Here is a 14,454-nt window from a genome sequence, read left to right as displayed (position 1 = left end):
CAACTCCACCCCTTCCCCACCCCCATTCCAACCCTTTCCCCAAAGTCCCTGCCCCAACTCTGCCCCCTCTTCTGAGCACCCCACATTCCCCCTCCTCCCTCCCGCTCTGATCTTGGTTGGGGGTTGCTAAGTGCTTGCCTGCTCCCCACTCGCCCTGCACCCCCCCTGCAGCCTCTGTGCCCCCTGCTCCCCACTGGCCCTGCATCCCCCCCCACCCCTGCAGCCTCTGCGCCCCCCACCTGCCTTTCCCCTGCACCCACCTGCCCCTGCAGCCTCTATGCCCCTGCCTGCCCTGCTCCTCCTCGCCCTGCAGACCCTGTGCCCCCTGCTCCCCACTCACCCTGCAGCCTCTGCGCCCCCATCTGCCCTGCCCCTGTGCCCCCCTGCCTGCCCTGTTCCTCCTCGCCCTGCAGCCTCTGCACCCCCGCACCTGCCCAGCTCCCCCGCTCCCCCGGCAGCCTGTGCCTGGCAGGGGCTTCGGATGCTCAGCGGCGACCGGGGCAGCGCGGGTCCCTGCAGCCCCGGCACACGCCGCACTCCCTGCCCCGCGCCACAAGAAGGGTCCCCCAGTGGCCGGGGAGTCCCCGCCCGTGAGGGAAGCCCGAGCCGTTGGCTGGGCCCGGCCTCCCCGTGGTCCTGCGGGCTCGGCTGGGGCGCGCGGTCCGCCCGGCCTCCGGGGGCAGCAGCGGCCCCTTCGCTGCCTTCTGCGGCTGCGCCCCCCCTTCCCCGCCCGAGCTCGCTACAATGTAGCCGGGCGGCTGGGCTGCACTGCGGACCCGGCGGGTCGTGCTGGGGCCAGGCGGATCCTGGCTTATGCTGCCTCCCTATTTCCCCGGACATGTCCAGCTTTTTGGCAATTCCCCCCGGACGGGGATTTGAGTACCAAAAAGCCGGACATGTCCGGGGAAATCCGGACGTATGGTAACCCTAGGTGTAAGGATCAGAGGGAGGGGAGGAGAGAGGTGGGAAACTTAAACAATAATTTCTGGTGGCTAAAGAATATAGGAACAGTACTCACCCCCACTCAGTCCATCCAAAGGAATAGAGAGATTTCCCCTCCAGGACATAGAATGGCCAGTTATCTATTACCAGTTTTCTGAGATCCATACTCTGATCCCCCTGGCTTTGTGGTATAAACTCAATACCAGGGTGTTAGGCCATAAAGACAACTAGCATTTCCACCCAATGTGGTGAAATGCTGAAACACAGGAAAGAAGAGGTTGGGATTAAATATGTTGTCTTTGGCTCCCAGTGCAAATGACTGAGGACATGTCACAGCTCTCTGTGTTGCTTTAAATTCCTATTGTGTGGTTTTTTTTGGTGAGGGGGAGCTAATGCTTTTAAGCAATACTTTGTTTCATTTGGTTTGGGGCAGGAGGGGGTCAGTTCCTCATCCAGCTCTTTTTCTGGTTGTGATTTAAGAGTCCTCCTCCTGGCTTTCTGATGCGCAGCAAACAGGTCAGGGTTTATCTTTTCTTTTGTTGTTTTATCTTGTAAGTTTATTGATTGGCAGGAGGGGGATGGAGGCTTTTCAAAGGGGGCTTAGGTACCCGACTCCTATTGAAAATCAGCCTAATACTCTCCTTTGTGCCTTTTGACTATCTCCCCCTTAGTGAATAATGCATTGAGCAAGCTGCTCTGCAAATATTGATTAATTCTGTAGCACTATAAGGGTGCACAGTGCTTTACAGATGAATGAGAAGCCTGTAGGTGCTTACAACCGAAGGTCTAATCCTGCCAACAGTTATTACTTCATGTGACTAGGAAGACACAGGAGCAGGGGTTGGAACCAAGTTATCCCCCAACCTCCCGGCTATGGGATTGTTCTCACGTTTTGTAGCCCAATGACTATTTAATTATTTATAGAAAGTGGAACAACTTCAACAGGCGAGAGTGAGAGAAACTCTGCCCAGAATACTGTCTAGTCCACTGATTAGGACATTTGCCTGCAATGTGGGAGACCCAAGATCAAATCCCTGCTCTGAATCAGGCCAAGTGGGGATTTGAACCCAGGTCTCTGATATCCTAGGTAAGTGCCCTAATCATTCGAGTATAAGGGGGGAGCCACCAGTGTGTTCTCCTCTGGTTTTCTGAATGGTACTTAAGTCACACACATTTTTTTGTTCAAAACAATCCAGTGAATTCATGTCATAGTCACTAGAAGTTTCAGGTTGACCCAAAATTGCATTTTTAAGCAAATAAACTATTTGTCTGAAACCTTTCACCCAGCTGTAGTGACAAGCATGCATTGAGGTGAGGGAAAGCACCCCCATCACATCAACTTTGTCAGACATTAAAAATGGCATTATATTGTAACTGTCAACGTCTTTTAAAATCTTGAACCAGCAGTAGCAAGATCTTGTGGAGAGAACAAGGGAGGCCAATGCTAGATAAGCAGAGGGAGCAGGGAAGCAGAGAGACAAGATCTGTGAATACAGGAAAGAAATGTTGAGCTAGATTCTGGATGAAATGGTGAGGCATTGGAGCTTTCTGAGGATAAGGGTATTATGACTGAGCCTCTCTGTTTGTGAGGAGGCAGGCCGCAGCGTTCTGCACGTGCTAGAGTCTGAGAATTTGGGTGTGTGGGGACCAGAGAGAAGGCAGTTTCAATGGTCGAGGGAAGAGGAGATGAAGGCTTCTACGAGGGTTTCAGTTACAGTGATATCAAGGCAGTTGCATTTACTAACAGTGCTTCACAGGTGGCGACAGGCAGCAATTGCAGATGAGATGTGATGGGGGAAGGGTGACCTGCAGAAGAATGGCTTTGGGGTAAAGGCATTGGGCTGGAAAGTGGGAGACCTGGGTGCTAGTCTCAGGTCTGCCACTGACTTACACACACTCGTACTGTAGACGCCATATAGGATATGTCTACGCTACAGCTGGGAGTGTCTCCCCCAGCCTGGGTAGATACATGTGCTAGCTCTGCTTGAGCTAGAGCATTAAAAAGAGCAGTGTGGATGGTGTGGTCCGAGCAGAAGCATGGGCTAATCTCCTGAGTACAAGCCTGCCTGAGCTTGGGTGGGTAGCCCATTCTGCTTCTTGTTCCACCATGTCCACACTGCTAATTTTAGCTCCAATGGAGCTAGTGCATGTCTGTCTATGAGCTATGGGAGGCCTGCTCCCAGCTGCGGTGTAGACATACCTTAAAGTCTCCATGCTTCAGTTACCCTTCTGTCAAATGTGGCTAATACCACCTTATTTCACAGGGGACTGTGAGGATAAGTTGAGCTACACATATGAAAGTGCTAAGATAACACGAGGGTGTGGGGGCACGATACAAGTATGGCGGTAGGTAGAAGAGAGGACACGGCTCTGTGCACTGCAAGGCTACTCTTATGAAATGGTCCAAATCAGTCTGGTTTTGAACCCACTTTATTTTTTCCATGTTATATTGTCAGAGATGTATGTAGTACTCATTCAAATTCAACTGCTTTAATGCCCCCTTTCATTGACAATAGGCAGTGTAACAGCCTGCTGTGGTTATATACAAATTCAGAAATTACTTGACTAGATGAGTTCCCCAGTGCCCACTGATGTAAGGAGAGCATAACCAGTTATTTGTGTGAAATATAGGCTTACTGCTTGGAACAGACAGTATTGGCCATATAAGTGAGTTGGAAACACTGAACTCTGCGCATCACATAAAGCTGTACAGTGCGTTCTATTAAAATGTAAGCCTCAGTGGACGCAGTCCAACGTGTTGCAAAATTATGTCAATCAACAAATCCTACCCACTGTTAACTTAGAATTAATTTTATGTTTTCAGTTCATTCAAACAATAATAGGTTCTTCATTTCTCCCCTAATGCTGTATATTGAAGTATATTTTTTTGAATGTTTAAAAAGGTACATTGCAGGCCAAAGTCAGCCCTGCAGCTCCATTGACTTCAACGGATTTTCAACTAAAGCTGGACAAAACTAAGTTTATTTGCTGAAAAGTGCAGTTTGGCTGATCTGAAACTATTCATGAATTTGACACACATTCGACAAATAGTTTTTGGCCAATGTTTTTCCTGGCACTTGGGTGCCATTGACAAAAAAGGAGGAGGAGGTGCCATCACTTCCTTTATAAACATTAGTCCAGTGGTTAGGACACTCCCGTGGGTTGTGGGAGACCCGAGTTCAATTCCCCACTCTGCTTGATGTGGAGAAAGGATGTGAACTTGATTCTTCCCCCTCTAGTAAGAGTGCCTTAACCTCTGGGCTATGGGATGTTCTTGGGTGGCGTGTAGTCACTCACTCTCCTTTTGAAGATGTTCCACTTTATATATAAATAGTCATTAGAGCAATGAGACTGGGTTTCCCACAGCCCAGGGAAGTGCCCTACCCACTGAACAATAGAATCATTCTCTCTGGCCCAGTGAATATATAATATTTATACACAGCAGAACACCTTCAACAGGCGACTGGGGGTATGTCTACACTGGAGCCAGAAGTTGTAATTTCCAGCTCAAGTAGACATAGCCATGCTAGCGCGCTAAAAATAGAAATGTAGCCATGGTGGCGTGAGTCGGCCTAGTCGCCTGAGTCCATACCTAGATCATACTTTGGATGGTTAGTCACTTGAACCAGCACAGTTGCACTGTGCCCAAAAATCTTTCTGGAAACATCTAGAGGTATGTATGCCAAACCTGAGTGACCCCACACACCTATTGCTAAAGCCTTTATCCTTCCTCATCTTTCTCTTGTTTTACATTTGTTTGTGGTCCCTCATTTGCAGTTAGGACTTGATCTTGCAAACACTTATGCAAGTGAGTACACGTCCCCTTGAACCCAATGGCACTACTTTTGTGGATAAAATCACTTATGTCTGTAGGTGTTTGCAGGATTCGGCCTTAAGCTCTTTGGTGTGGCAACTGTGGGTGAAATCCTGGCCCCATTGAAGTCAATGGTAAAACTCCCATGATTTCAGTGGGTGCAGGATTTCACCTTTCGTCTTTTTATTTGTCCTATACGGTCTGATGCAAATTCCTTTGAAATCAGTGGGAGCATGCTTTTGGGTGCTTTATAAATAATAAAGAGCAATAACATTTTTAAACCCATGACAGATTGTGTTGAAAGGTATCGGTGCAATCTGGACATAACTGAGAAGAAGCAGAAAAAGGAGAAAATATTAGAACTGGAAATATTATGTTTTAATTGACTTTCATCCTTTGCTGTGCTATTGGGACTAATTCATATCCTTATCTGCCTGAAATCTTCTAATTTAATTTTGTGAACATTTGGCAATGTTTGGTTTTTGAAAGCTGAATTGTACAGTGACTTTCTTGAAGAACATGTTCAACTAAACCATGAGCCAGCTCTATTAGTTTTATAGTGAAATAAAACATTTGTTTATCAAAATGTCAACAGGACTGGCATGCAGCAATTGTTCTAGCTCCTTAACAGGAAGACATGGAGGTTGGCTGTGTTTTTAAAAAAAAAATTTTTTTTTCATCTGCTCTCCTAAATGAAGGGCTAAACCAATTTTTAAAAGTCTGAGGCTTGGAGAAGATTGTTTAATGAATAGAGTGGGGTGGGAAATGGTGTTCCTGTCATGAATGTTTTTAAGATTTCAAAATTTTCATGTTCATCAAGATAGAACTGAGACGTCCAAAAAATGTAAATGAAAAAGAGAGTGACTCTAGATAGGACCCTCACTTGGGATGTGGGAGAGCGAAAGTCAAGTCTCTGGTGTGAAAGAGGAAGAGCGGCAATGTAAACCTACATCTCCTACATCCCAGGTCAGTTCTGTAACCATTGGGCTATTAGCTATTCTGCAGTGGATCTTAATCTCTCCTATAGGAGCTGTTCCCCTTGGTGTCAATAATTAAATATTCATTGGGTCAGAGGGAATGACTGACTCTATAGCCGGGTGGTTAGGGCCTTCACTGGTGATGTGGGAGATTCAGGAACAAGTCCTTGTATCTCTTGACATCTAAGGTTAGTACCCTAACAACTGGGCTATTGGCTATTCTGGAATGGGTGGTGTGCGCTCTCTCTCTCTCTCTCACCTGACCTGACCTGAAAACCTATCCCAACAAAAGTTCATCGAAACCGATATGTTCCCACAAAAAGTTTGTTTCAATATATTGGCATTTCTGGCAAAAATCATTTTGTTGAAAATTTCCTGACCATCTCTATTAATAAGTGATTAGTGTTTCATCTCCAAGTCACTGGTCCTGGTAAAGTTGGTAGTGCCTGAAAGCTGTTACTTGCCTAGTGAATGATTGGTGGCCTGTGTGCACAATGAAATGATGGTCTCACTCCAGTTATGAGCACACTGGCATTGGGCCAGGTCTTCACCGGGTATAAATCGGTGTAGTTCTGTTGTGCTCAGTGGAGCTAGCCTGACTTACTCTAGCTAAGCACCTGGGTGATCCATTTTAGCAATCTCAGCAGGCCAAGGAGTCAGTGAGTTGAGATGATGAAATAACTTCTCCCTCATAGACGTGATCCCTCTAGATTAGAGCCGAGGCACTAGCATGGGGAATTTTGCGTTCCCTACATGAGCTGCATCTGTCCTGTGGATAAACAACAGAGATCATTTTCCAGGGCTACCTATCTGGTACCTTTCATCAGCAAAAGAAGCTATATTTTAAAATAATAAAGAAGACAGCTATCTTCTTCTCAAAAGGGTTAGGTGTCTACATTGCAAAAGCCTATGCAAAGCTGTTGAAGTCTTGGAAAATTGACACTTCCTGGGAGCCAGATGTATAGGATATGGAATTAGACCATAAGTGGGTGACCATGAAAGATTACAGGGCAACTTTTCAGGTACAGAGTCAGGGTGAGGAGAGAATTTCCCCAGGATGAGCATGTCCCATTTAAATAAAAATACGTTACTGTGGTGGGAATCAAAGGGTTCGAGTTGGACAGATCAAGAATATGTGACAGACATTGGCACAGACCTATTTAAGGATGAAAGACAGACTCTAACAAAGAAGGGCTCCTGTGACATTCCTGCCTGCCTGGCATCATCCCAGAAAAGTAATTCTAGAAAGAAAAAGCCATGACTGTTGGTCCTCATCACATAAAAGATCACTTTTAAATAAACAAATACAAAATTCTCCCTTACAAGGAGAGGCTAACTCCACAAATGACTGTCTGTACAGGGCTAGTAATAAAGTGGTGGGGATACAGGTGAACTGCCCTGAGAACTTGTTTTAAAGTACATTTTCATATGTTCCTAGTGGAGTTGCTGCCTTAAACTCTGAACCTGAAAGATGCATCATGCTGGTGGACCCTGAGCCCACATAGAACCCCACTGTGTGGATCCAGGGGTTATCTATACATGTGTTGCACCATGAGGATCAAGGCTGTACTTTGAATTGATTATGCCATCAGACCTGTCACTCTCAGCACTATCTGCAATTTTAGCAGATTCTGAAAAATTGAGAGAGCCCTCAGCTGTGACAAAATGTCATTCATTTCCCTACTCAACTGTTTAGACCTTAGGTGTTTTTACTAGTGTGAAATGCTAAAGTAATTACTTGTTAGTCCTGTCACTGTTTCCTTTAGTACATGTTTTAAAAATGGTTTCCATGAAGAAACCAATGGTTTATTAAGTTCTTTTGGTCTTCAGTAGAATAACACACACCATGAGGAACTGATTTGGTTCTAAAGGGGTAACATGCCAAGCAATTCCTTGTAAATTCCTTTGTAATTTAGCAAGGAGTTAATGGTTACTTATTGTGAAGTGTTACCAGGCTATATGGTCAATGTTTTTAGAAACTCAATTACTCTGTTTCCCTGGAGCCCCCTTTATCCAGGGGAAGATGTTGTAATATGCAGGAAGTGGCAATATGTTGCAATTGCACATTCATTCGTTTGGTAAAGCTTGGAAAATAAAGCTCAGAAAACTGAGATGGGCCCATGTGTCAAAATTTGGATTCAGATCTGGGTTTTAAACACTCCAAAGTTCAGGGTGTTTTGGATGCCAGGTTTTGATTTGGCCCATTTTGAAGATTCTGGTTCAGATTTTGAGAGTTTGGGGGTGTTTGTTTTAGGAGGTATGGTTCCTGTTTGTCTCTAGAAAATAACTGGAGAGTGTTTTGAATAAAAAGGGGACAGATTGATTTTTAGCAATAAGAGGCCTTGGTACAGCAATAAATACTTCCTCTGGCCCAGGTGGAGAGCGAGGAGTTTTGGTGTTCAAGCTGGAGCTCGTGGGAGGGAGTTGGCAGTGTGGAGAGAGGAACTCAAAGATAAGGGCTGAAGAACTTGTACAGATTGAAGAAGCACTCTGTACACTTCAGGGGTCCTGCTTCTGATTCAAAGACTGAATGGTAATAAGTAGTAGTAGTAGAGAGGAGAAATTTTTATCTGGCCACCCATGCAGTTGATTGGTTTATTGTGTGGGCAGCACTGCTTCCTTTGGAGTTGTCCCACACTTTACAGATGATCTGAGCAATTTCGGCTCTGAAGCTCAAACAGGCAGCCATTTTACATTCCATTTCTTCCAAGAAGGGTAGAGGCCAAGTACATGTAGCTTGCATGCAATGATAGCTGCACCATAGTTAAGGTTCCTAAACCATTACAGAGTTCCGTTTAAACCTTGACAATGACCTTAGCAGCAGTACTGGGTTTACCATGGCGCCAGGCCCAGAGTTAGAAGGGGTCCCGGCCAGCCAGATCCCCTGGCCGGCTCAGCTGGCCAGGAAAACTGCCCCCGCCCCCGCTCTGCCCCCACCCCGCCTCTTCCCCAAAGCCCCCGCCCCTGCTCTGCCCCCGCCCCGCCACTGCAACGGGAACCGCCCTGCACCTCTTGGGCTGGTGGCCATGGCGTCCACCTGTAGGGTTTCAGGCTCCACTCCGGCTACAGCAGCCATCAGGTGACCCAAGGGAGCCCAGCTAGCCTAGGGCTGGTGGGTACAGTGGCGATTTAGGGGGAGGAGGAGCCCTGACCCCGGCAGGAGCTGCGCTGGGGGGGGGGGAAGGGGTGAGGGAGGAGGAGGAATCCTGACCCCGGCAGGAGATGCAGCGCTGAAGCCCCCAGCTGCCCTAGTGCAGAAGATGCAGGGCTGAAGCCCTGACCCCCCTCTGTGCGGAGCTGGCCTGAGCCCCTCTCTCTCCTGTTTCCCTCTATGTGGAGCTGGCTCTCATTCTCAGGCTGTGAAGAAATTCAGCCCAAATCAACCAACCTGGGTATGTTCATTTCCCCCATCATGACACAGCCATGAATGGATTTAGCCTAGGAGGCAGGGTCAGCATTAGCCCCATTTGGCAGGTGGGATCTAAGGCACCCGGAGGTGAAGTGACTTTCACAAGGCTAAGCAGGGAGTCTGTGGCAGAGCAGAGAACCAAACCCAGAACACCTGGCCCCCAGGCCTGTGTCTTAACTACCCACTGGCAAAACCAGAAGTCCGCACCTATGATGGGATGGGAAAGAGAAGGGGATAGGGGAAGCGAGGGCCCAGCATGCAGATCCCCTTGGCAGCAGCTGGGGCTCCCCTGTTAAGCAGGCCCATCACACCCTCACCCTGACAAGCCCCACCTCCCCTGCATCTGTACCACCCTGATGAGCCCCCCCGACACCCTCCCCACTGAGCCCCAACCACCTACACTTGGACCCCCACCTCCCCTGCACCCAGCCCTCCCCCCCACCCCCCGGCTGAGCTCCAACCACTTTCACTTGGTCCCCCTGCAGACTCCCATTGCCCCTGCACCTGGAACCTCCCTGTGCATCCAGATCCCCCACTGAGCTGCCTGCCCCCAGACTGCCCCCACAGAACCCTCTTAACCCCATCTGGATCCCCCCACACTAAGTCCCTCTGCACTTGGATCCTACTGCCAGGCTGAGCCTCCCTGCCCACATCTGGTGTGCCTGGCGCACAAAGAGCAGGGCCCCAGGGTGTTTCTGTGGCAGGCCTGGCCCTTGTGCTGTGTCAGGGTCAGGTTCAGCCTCACTGCCAAGTCCCTGTCCCAGGGGGCGGGGGAGGCTGCAGGGTATTCTCCCACCTCAGTGGCCTGTGCTCCCCACTGCCATGGCGGAGCTTCCACATTTATTTATTGTAAAAAAAAAAAAAAATTGCAGAATTTAAAATATTATGCACAGAATTTGATGCGAAATTCCCTCAGGAATATGGGGCGCTGTACAGCTGTGCTGGTGGGACTGTGAAGGGGGTGCTGGACAGTAGGGGATCTGTAGGTGGGGGAGCTGGGAAGGGGGTATGGTATGCAGGGTGCTGTACAGCTGTGCTGGTGGGACTGTGAAGGGGGTGCTGGACAGTAGGGGATCTGTAGGTGGGGGAGCTGGGCTGAGGGTATGGTATGCAGGGTGCTGTTCAGTTGTGGTGGGAGGTCAGCGGGAGGGGTCTCTGGGCAGGCGGTGCTGGGCATAGTGGGACCGGGAGCATTGGGCATAAAAATCTGTGGGGGAAGTCTCTGGGTGAGGGGGTGCTGGGCATAAGGGCAGGGCCCTGGGCAGGGGGGCAGTGTGGAAGGGGCACGCTGGCAGCGCGGGGCTGGGCGGACCAGTATGTGTCTAGCAGTTATGGGTTGTAAACTGTGTCCTTGTGCTGGGATGAGTGGGGTCACTCCCGCTGAGCTGCACCTCATTGCCCCCAACCGGCCTCTCGCTCTGTGGACCACCCCCCATCACATGCCCTATTTCCCCAGTGAGGGCCCACAAATATGTTTGGTGCTGGGCCCACAAAAAGTTAATCTGGCCCTGCTTAGCAGTGTTACAGCAGAATAACTCCTCAGCTGTGTGAACCTGTGACAGTCAGTGTGATGTATGATTGACCTGTTAATCCAGAAGCATATGAAGTCAATGTTAAGGTTTTGCATTGGAATGCAAGTTTGATGAATTTGAGGTATATGTTTTTTGGTATCTCTTAGAGTTGGAAAGGAAACCTTATGAAGGGATGAAGTGTGTTATCAATTGCATTGTAGGCAATATGAAAGTGGGAATGAATGCACAGGTCTTTCCTCTCAGCATTCTTTTATTGTTTTGGGTGGATGGAGTGTCCTGCCACTAGACCTAGATTTTTATTTGCTAATAAGATTGAGATGAGGGTGGTTGTGATTAGTTTGGTTTGTTGAATACACCAGTATTGTAATACTTTGTTCTTTTATATAGTACCTCTTACCCGTGGTGCTCAAAGCACTTTATAAATACTAAGCTTCACCACACCATGTTGCATAAAACTACACCGCTATGTTATAGTTGAGTATTACTATACCTATTTTACAGATGGAAAATCTGATGCACAGGAGAGGTTAAGTGACTTGCCTAAGGCCACACAGCAAGTGAATGACAGATCTGGAGAGAGAATCCAGGGGTCCTACTCCCTTTTGTAACTTTTAGCCAACATTTACAGCAATGTGGCTGGACAGCTCAGCTGGGAACAGAAGAGTGTATTGCCTTAAACTACACAATTATAATTTAATAGGCAATATTGTTGCTGCTGGTATATACCACTGAGACCTACAATTCCTGGGTCTGCTTTCTTGCCTTCTTGCTATTGTCCTGCTATTCCTGTCCTGTCACTGAAAGTTTGTAGCCATATATGATCACAAATGGGATTTTTTTGTTGCTGCTGTTCCTCTTCAGCAAAGACTGGTCAACTGTACATTTTGGCAATATACATGTACAGCGGAAGAGAGGCCTAAATTTCTGAGGCTCACTGAATTCCTGAGTTTTTCCTCCTTTGGCTCCAGTTAATCTTTTTTGTGGCTCAGCACTCAGCAGTACATGTGGAATGAAGCAGGGAGCTCAGCGAACTGTGAGCTGCGCACAGCTGGCACGGAATGACATGACTGTGGTTTGTTTTCTTCCTCCCCCTCCAATCTAGAGTATAAGAAGAAATACGGGGAAGAGCATGGCTCGTGTCAGGCTGGAATAGCGGGCTTCTTCACTGAGGTGGGTAATGGTTTGTTTTGATGAAAAGTTCAAGTTTGTGGATGCATTTTCCTGCTTGTTTTGCCATGTACACTGGGAAGGAGTGTGGAAACAGAAACGCGCCGTTAGCTGCATTCAATGCACTTGGCATATTTCCTTTTATAATGTTCTGACTTCAATAACGCAGCAAACAAACCCCCACCTTTTACATTGTCTCTCCTCCCACAGTTCTGGAAATGCGTCACTGTGAAGTCTCATACATTACATAATACATATGAACCACATGAATGGATTTATGCTTGAGTACCCCCAGGGAAGAATTAATGAACTTTGAAGACTATCCTGAGGGAATATTTTAACCATATAGGTCCCTCAGTTTCTGTCTCAGGATTTACACTTTATTTATTCTCTTAAATTTTGTTTTAAAATTTCCCCCCCATGAATGAAATGATTTTTAATAGTCCTTAAATTTAGAAAACACACCGTTTTCTGATGCCTTATCCATTCTTGCTGTCTCAAACTGGTATTGTGGAATATGTTTTTCAGAGACGTGGCTGGGCAGTTACATAAATGCTGGGTCAAATTAATCCCTGATGTAACATCATTGATCTCACTTCAATGACATTAGGGTTCATTATTTCTGCAGTGAAATTTTGTTTTTGAACTTCCAAAAATTTAGAACATTTTACCCTAAATTTCTCAGCATTCATATCAAACACAAACTACCTTCTCCTAATGGTACACTCATCTCTTTTCAGAATTTCTTCATTTTTTTCCTGTTAGTTTTTAAAGCCAAAGATACCATGGAGGAAAGAGTCTGTTTCTCTCTTCATATGTGATTCGGTAAGGGCTGAGTCCTATAACCCTTACTCACTTGAGCAATTCTTACTCATGAGGGTAGCTCCTTTACTATTAGTGGGACTACTTGTTTGAGCAAACGTTACATGATCAATGTTTAAGGCATCAAAATAGATTTTTACCTGTCTCATGGTCTAGAATATTGTTTGCTGTATGTTTAGAAAGATAAAAACAAATATTAGGCCAACATTTTTCAATAGTGACTAGTGATTTTTGGGTTCCCAATTTGAGAGTTTTTTGAAAAAGAGGCCTGAGGTGCAGAGAGTGGATGCCCAACACATTCTGCATATCAGATCCCTTCAAGTTGTCCTAAGCTGGGCATGTAACATCTCTACGCATGTTTGAAAATCCTGGCCTTTGTGACTAATGATGATGACTTTACATTGATACAATATCAGAGATGGGCCTGAGCTGCGAAATTCAGACCTAAGATGAAACTTTCCTGAAGTTCCACTGTTTAATCCAATGGTGAGATGTCTGTGACTTCTGCTGATGCACTGAAAGGTGGAGGATAGCATGATTATTAATGGTTCATTTAGTGAAACACTGTAGATGTTATATCGAACTTGCTTTGATCCGCCGGAGTGCGCAGCCCCGTCCCCCCGGAGTGCTGCTTTACCGTGTTATATCCGAATTCGTGTTATATCGGGTTGCGTTATATCGGGGTAGAGGTGTATATCAGTGCGCTTTAGAAACCACACCCACATAGTGCGCATTGCCTGCTGTGTAGACAAACTCTGGTGTAACATTTTCTTCCTGTCCCCTGAGTGTATATATCATATAAACTTAGCCATCCTTAACATGCAGTTAGACTCACTTTGACTTATTTATTTAGATTCCCATAGATGCAGAGGGTCAGACTTGGAGGTGATGTGTAAGTTAGAGCCCCTTACACTGAGTTAGACTCCCTTGGAGTTGCTTACGTTCTTCTCGGGTTCTTAGGCTATTGGAGTCTAAGCTAGTAGAACTTATGTGCCAGGGAGGTGGAATTTAAACGAGTCTCTTTATGCCTTCTGGTACGGAAGGTAGAGCTCTCCTAGACGTCAGCAGAGTGGGTGTAATTAGTGCGAGGAGTTCAAGGTAATGTGAGAGGGATCTAATTTACACACCACCATCAGATTTGGCCCAGAGGGTTTATTGTCTTGGTTGATCTAAACAGAATTAGGGTACGCTGCATGAAAAACTGGAATGAGATATTCCCAAGTATACTGGGAATGGGTGGCAACCCTTATGACAATGGCAGTATGTCTGGTAACAGGAGACTTGTCAGCAACAGCTGTTTCCTGGCTTGTCTGTACTATCAAGGCTGTTTCTTTTTCCATGCTGTAAACCTCCCTCACCAGCCTAGTTCAAAAGATGTCTTTGAACTTTTAGTGCTCCTGCCTTATGGAGCTTCAGCCTGAGCAGGAAATGTAGATAAACGACTTCTGGGTCAAACAGGGAAGCCCCTACTGTACACTCGTGCACTCAGTCCTGCTGATGCTAGTTGTTTCTGCCCAGGGAAAATCCATTGTTCTCAAGGGCATAGCCACTCCCAAGAAAAAAACCCTGTAGCTTAGCACACCCCTCTATTTAGCTGCGTATTGCAATCTATGTCCTTGTGTATCATCATGAAATGCCCGTATTTAGGCTCTGCTGGACTGGAACTCTCTAGCACAGGAGTTTATCACCACTCTTCTGGTAATGGGGGGCTGTGTTACTGGCATGATTGCTGGGTTACAATTTCCTGTGACCTTTTTTTATAAAAAACAGGTGAAGAAAACCAGCTGTCTG

General features: G+C 46.8%; 1 protein-coding gene across 2 annotated transcripts in view; it reads left to right on the top strand.

Moving 5' to 3' along the window:
- The window catches only part of ITGA9 (integrin subunit alpha 9), a 305,024-nt gene that overhangs the window by 31,735 nt on the left and 258,835 nt on the right, over nt 1–14,454 (top strand). For both annotated transcript variants that reach the window (XM_065399121.1, XM_065399120.1), the window contains one exon: nt 11,777–11,844. In XM_065399121.1, coding sequence (XP_065255193.1) covers nt 11,777–11,844 — 68 coding nt within the window. The remainder of the gene's footprint in view (nt 1–11,776; nt 11,845–14,454) is intronic.

Source organism: Emys orbicularis, chromosome 2, assembly GCF_028017835.1.
Source record: "Emys orbicularis isolate rEmyOrb1 chromosome 2, rEmyOrb1.hap1, whole genome shotgun sequence".
Taxonomy (NCBI): Eukaryota; Metazoa; Chordata; order Testudines; family Emydidae; genus Emys; species Emys orbicularis.
This window is presented reverse-complemented; position numbering and strand designations above follow the sequence as displayed.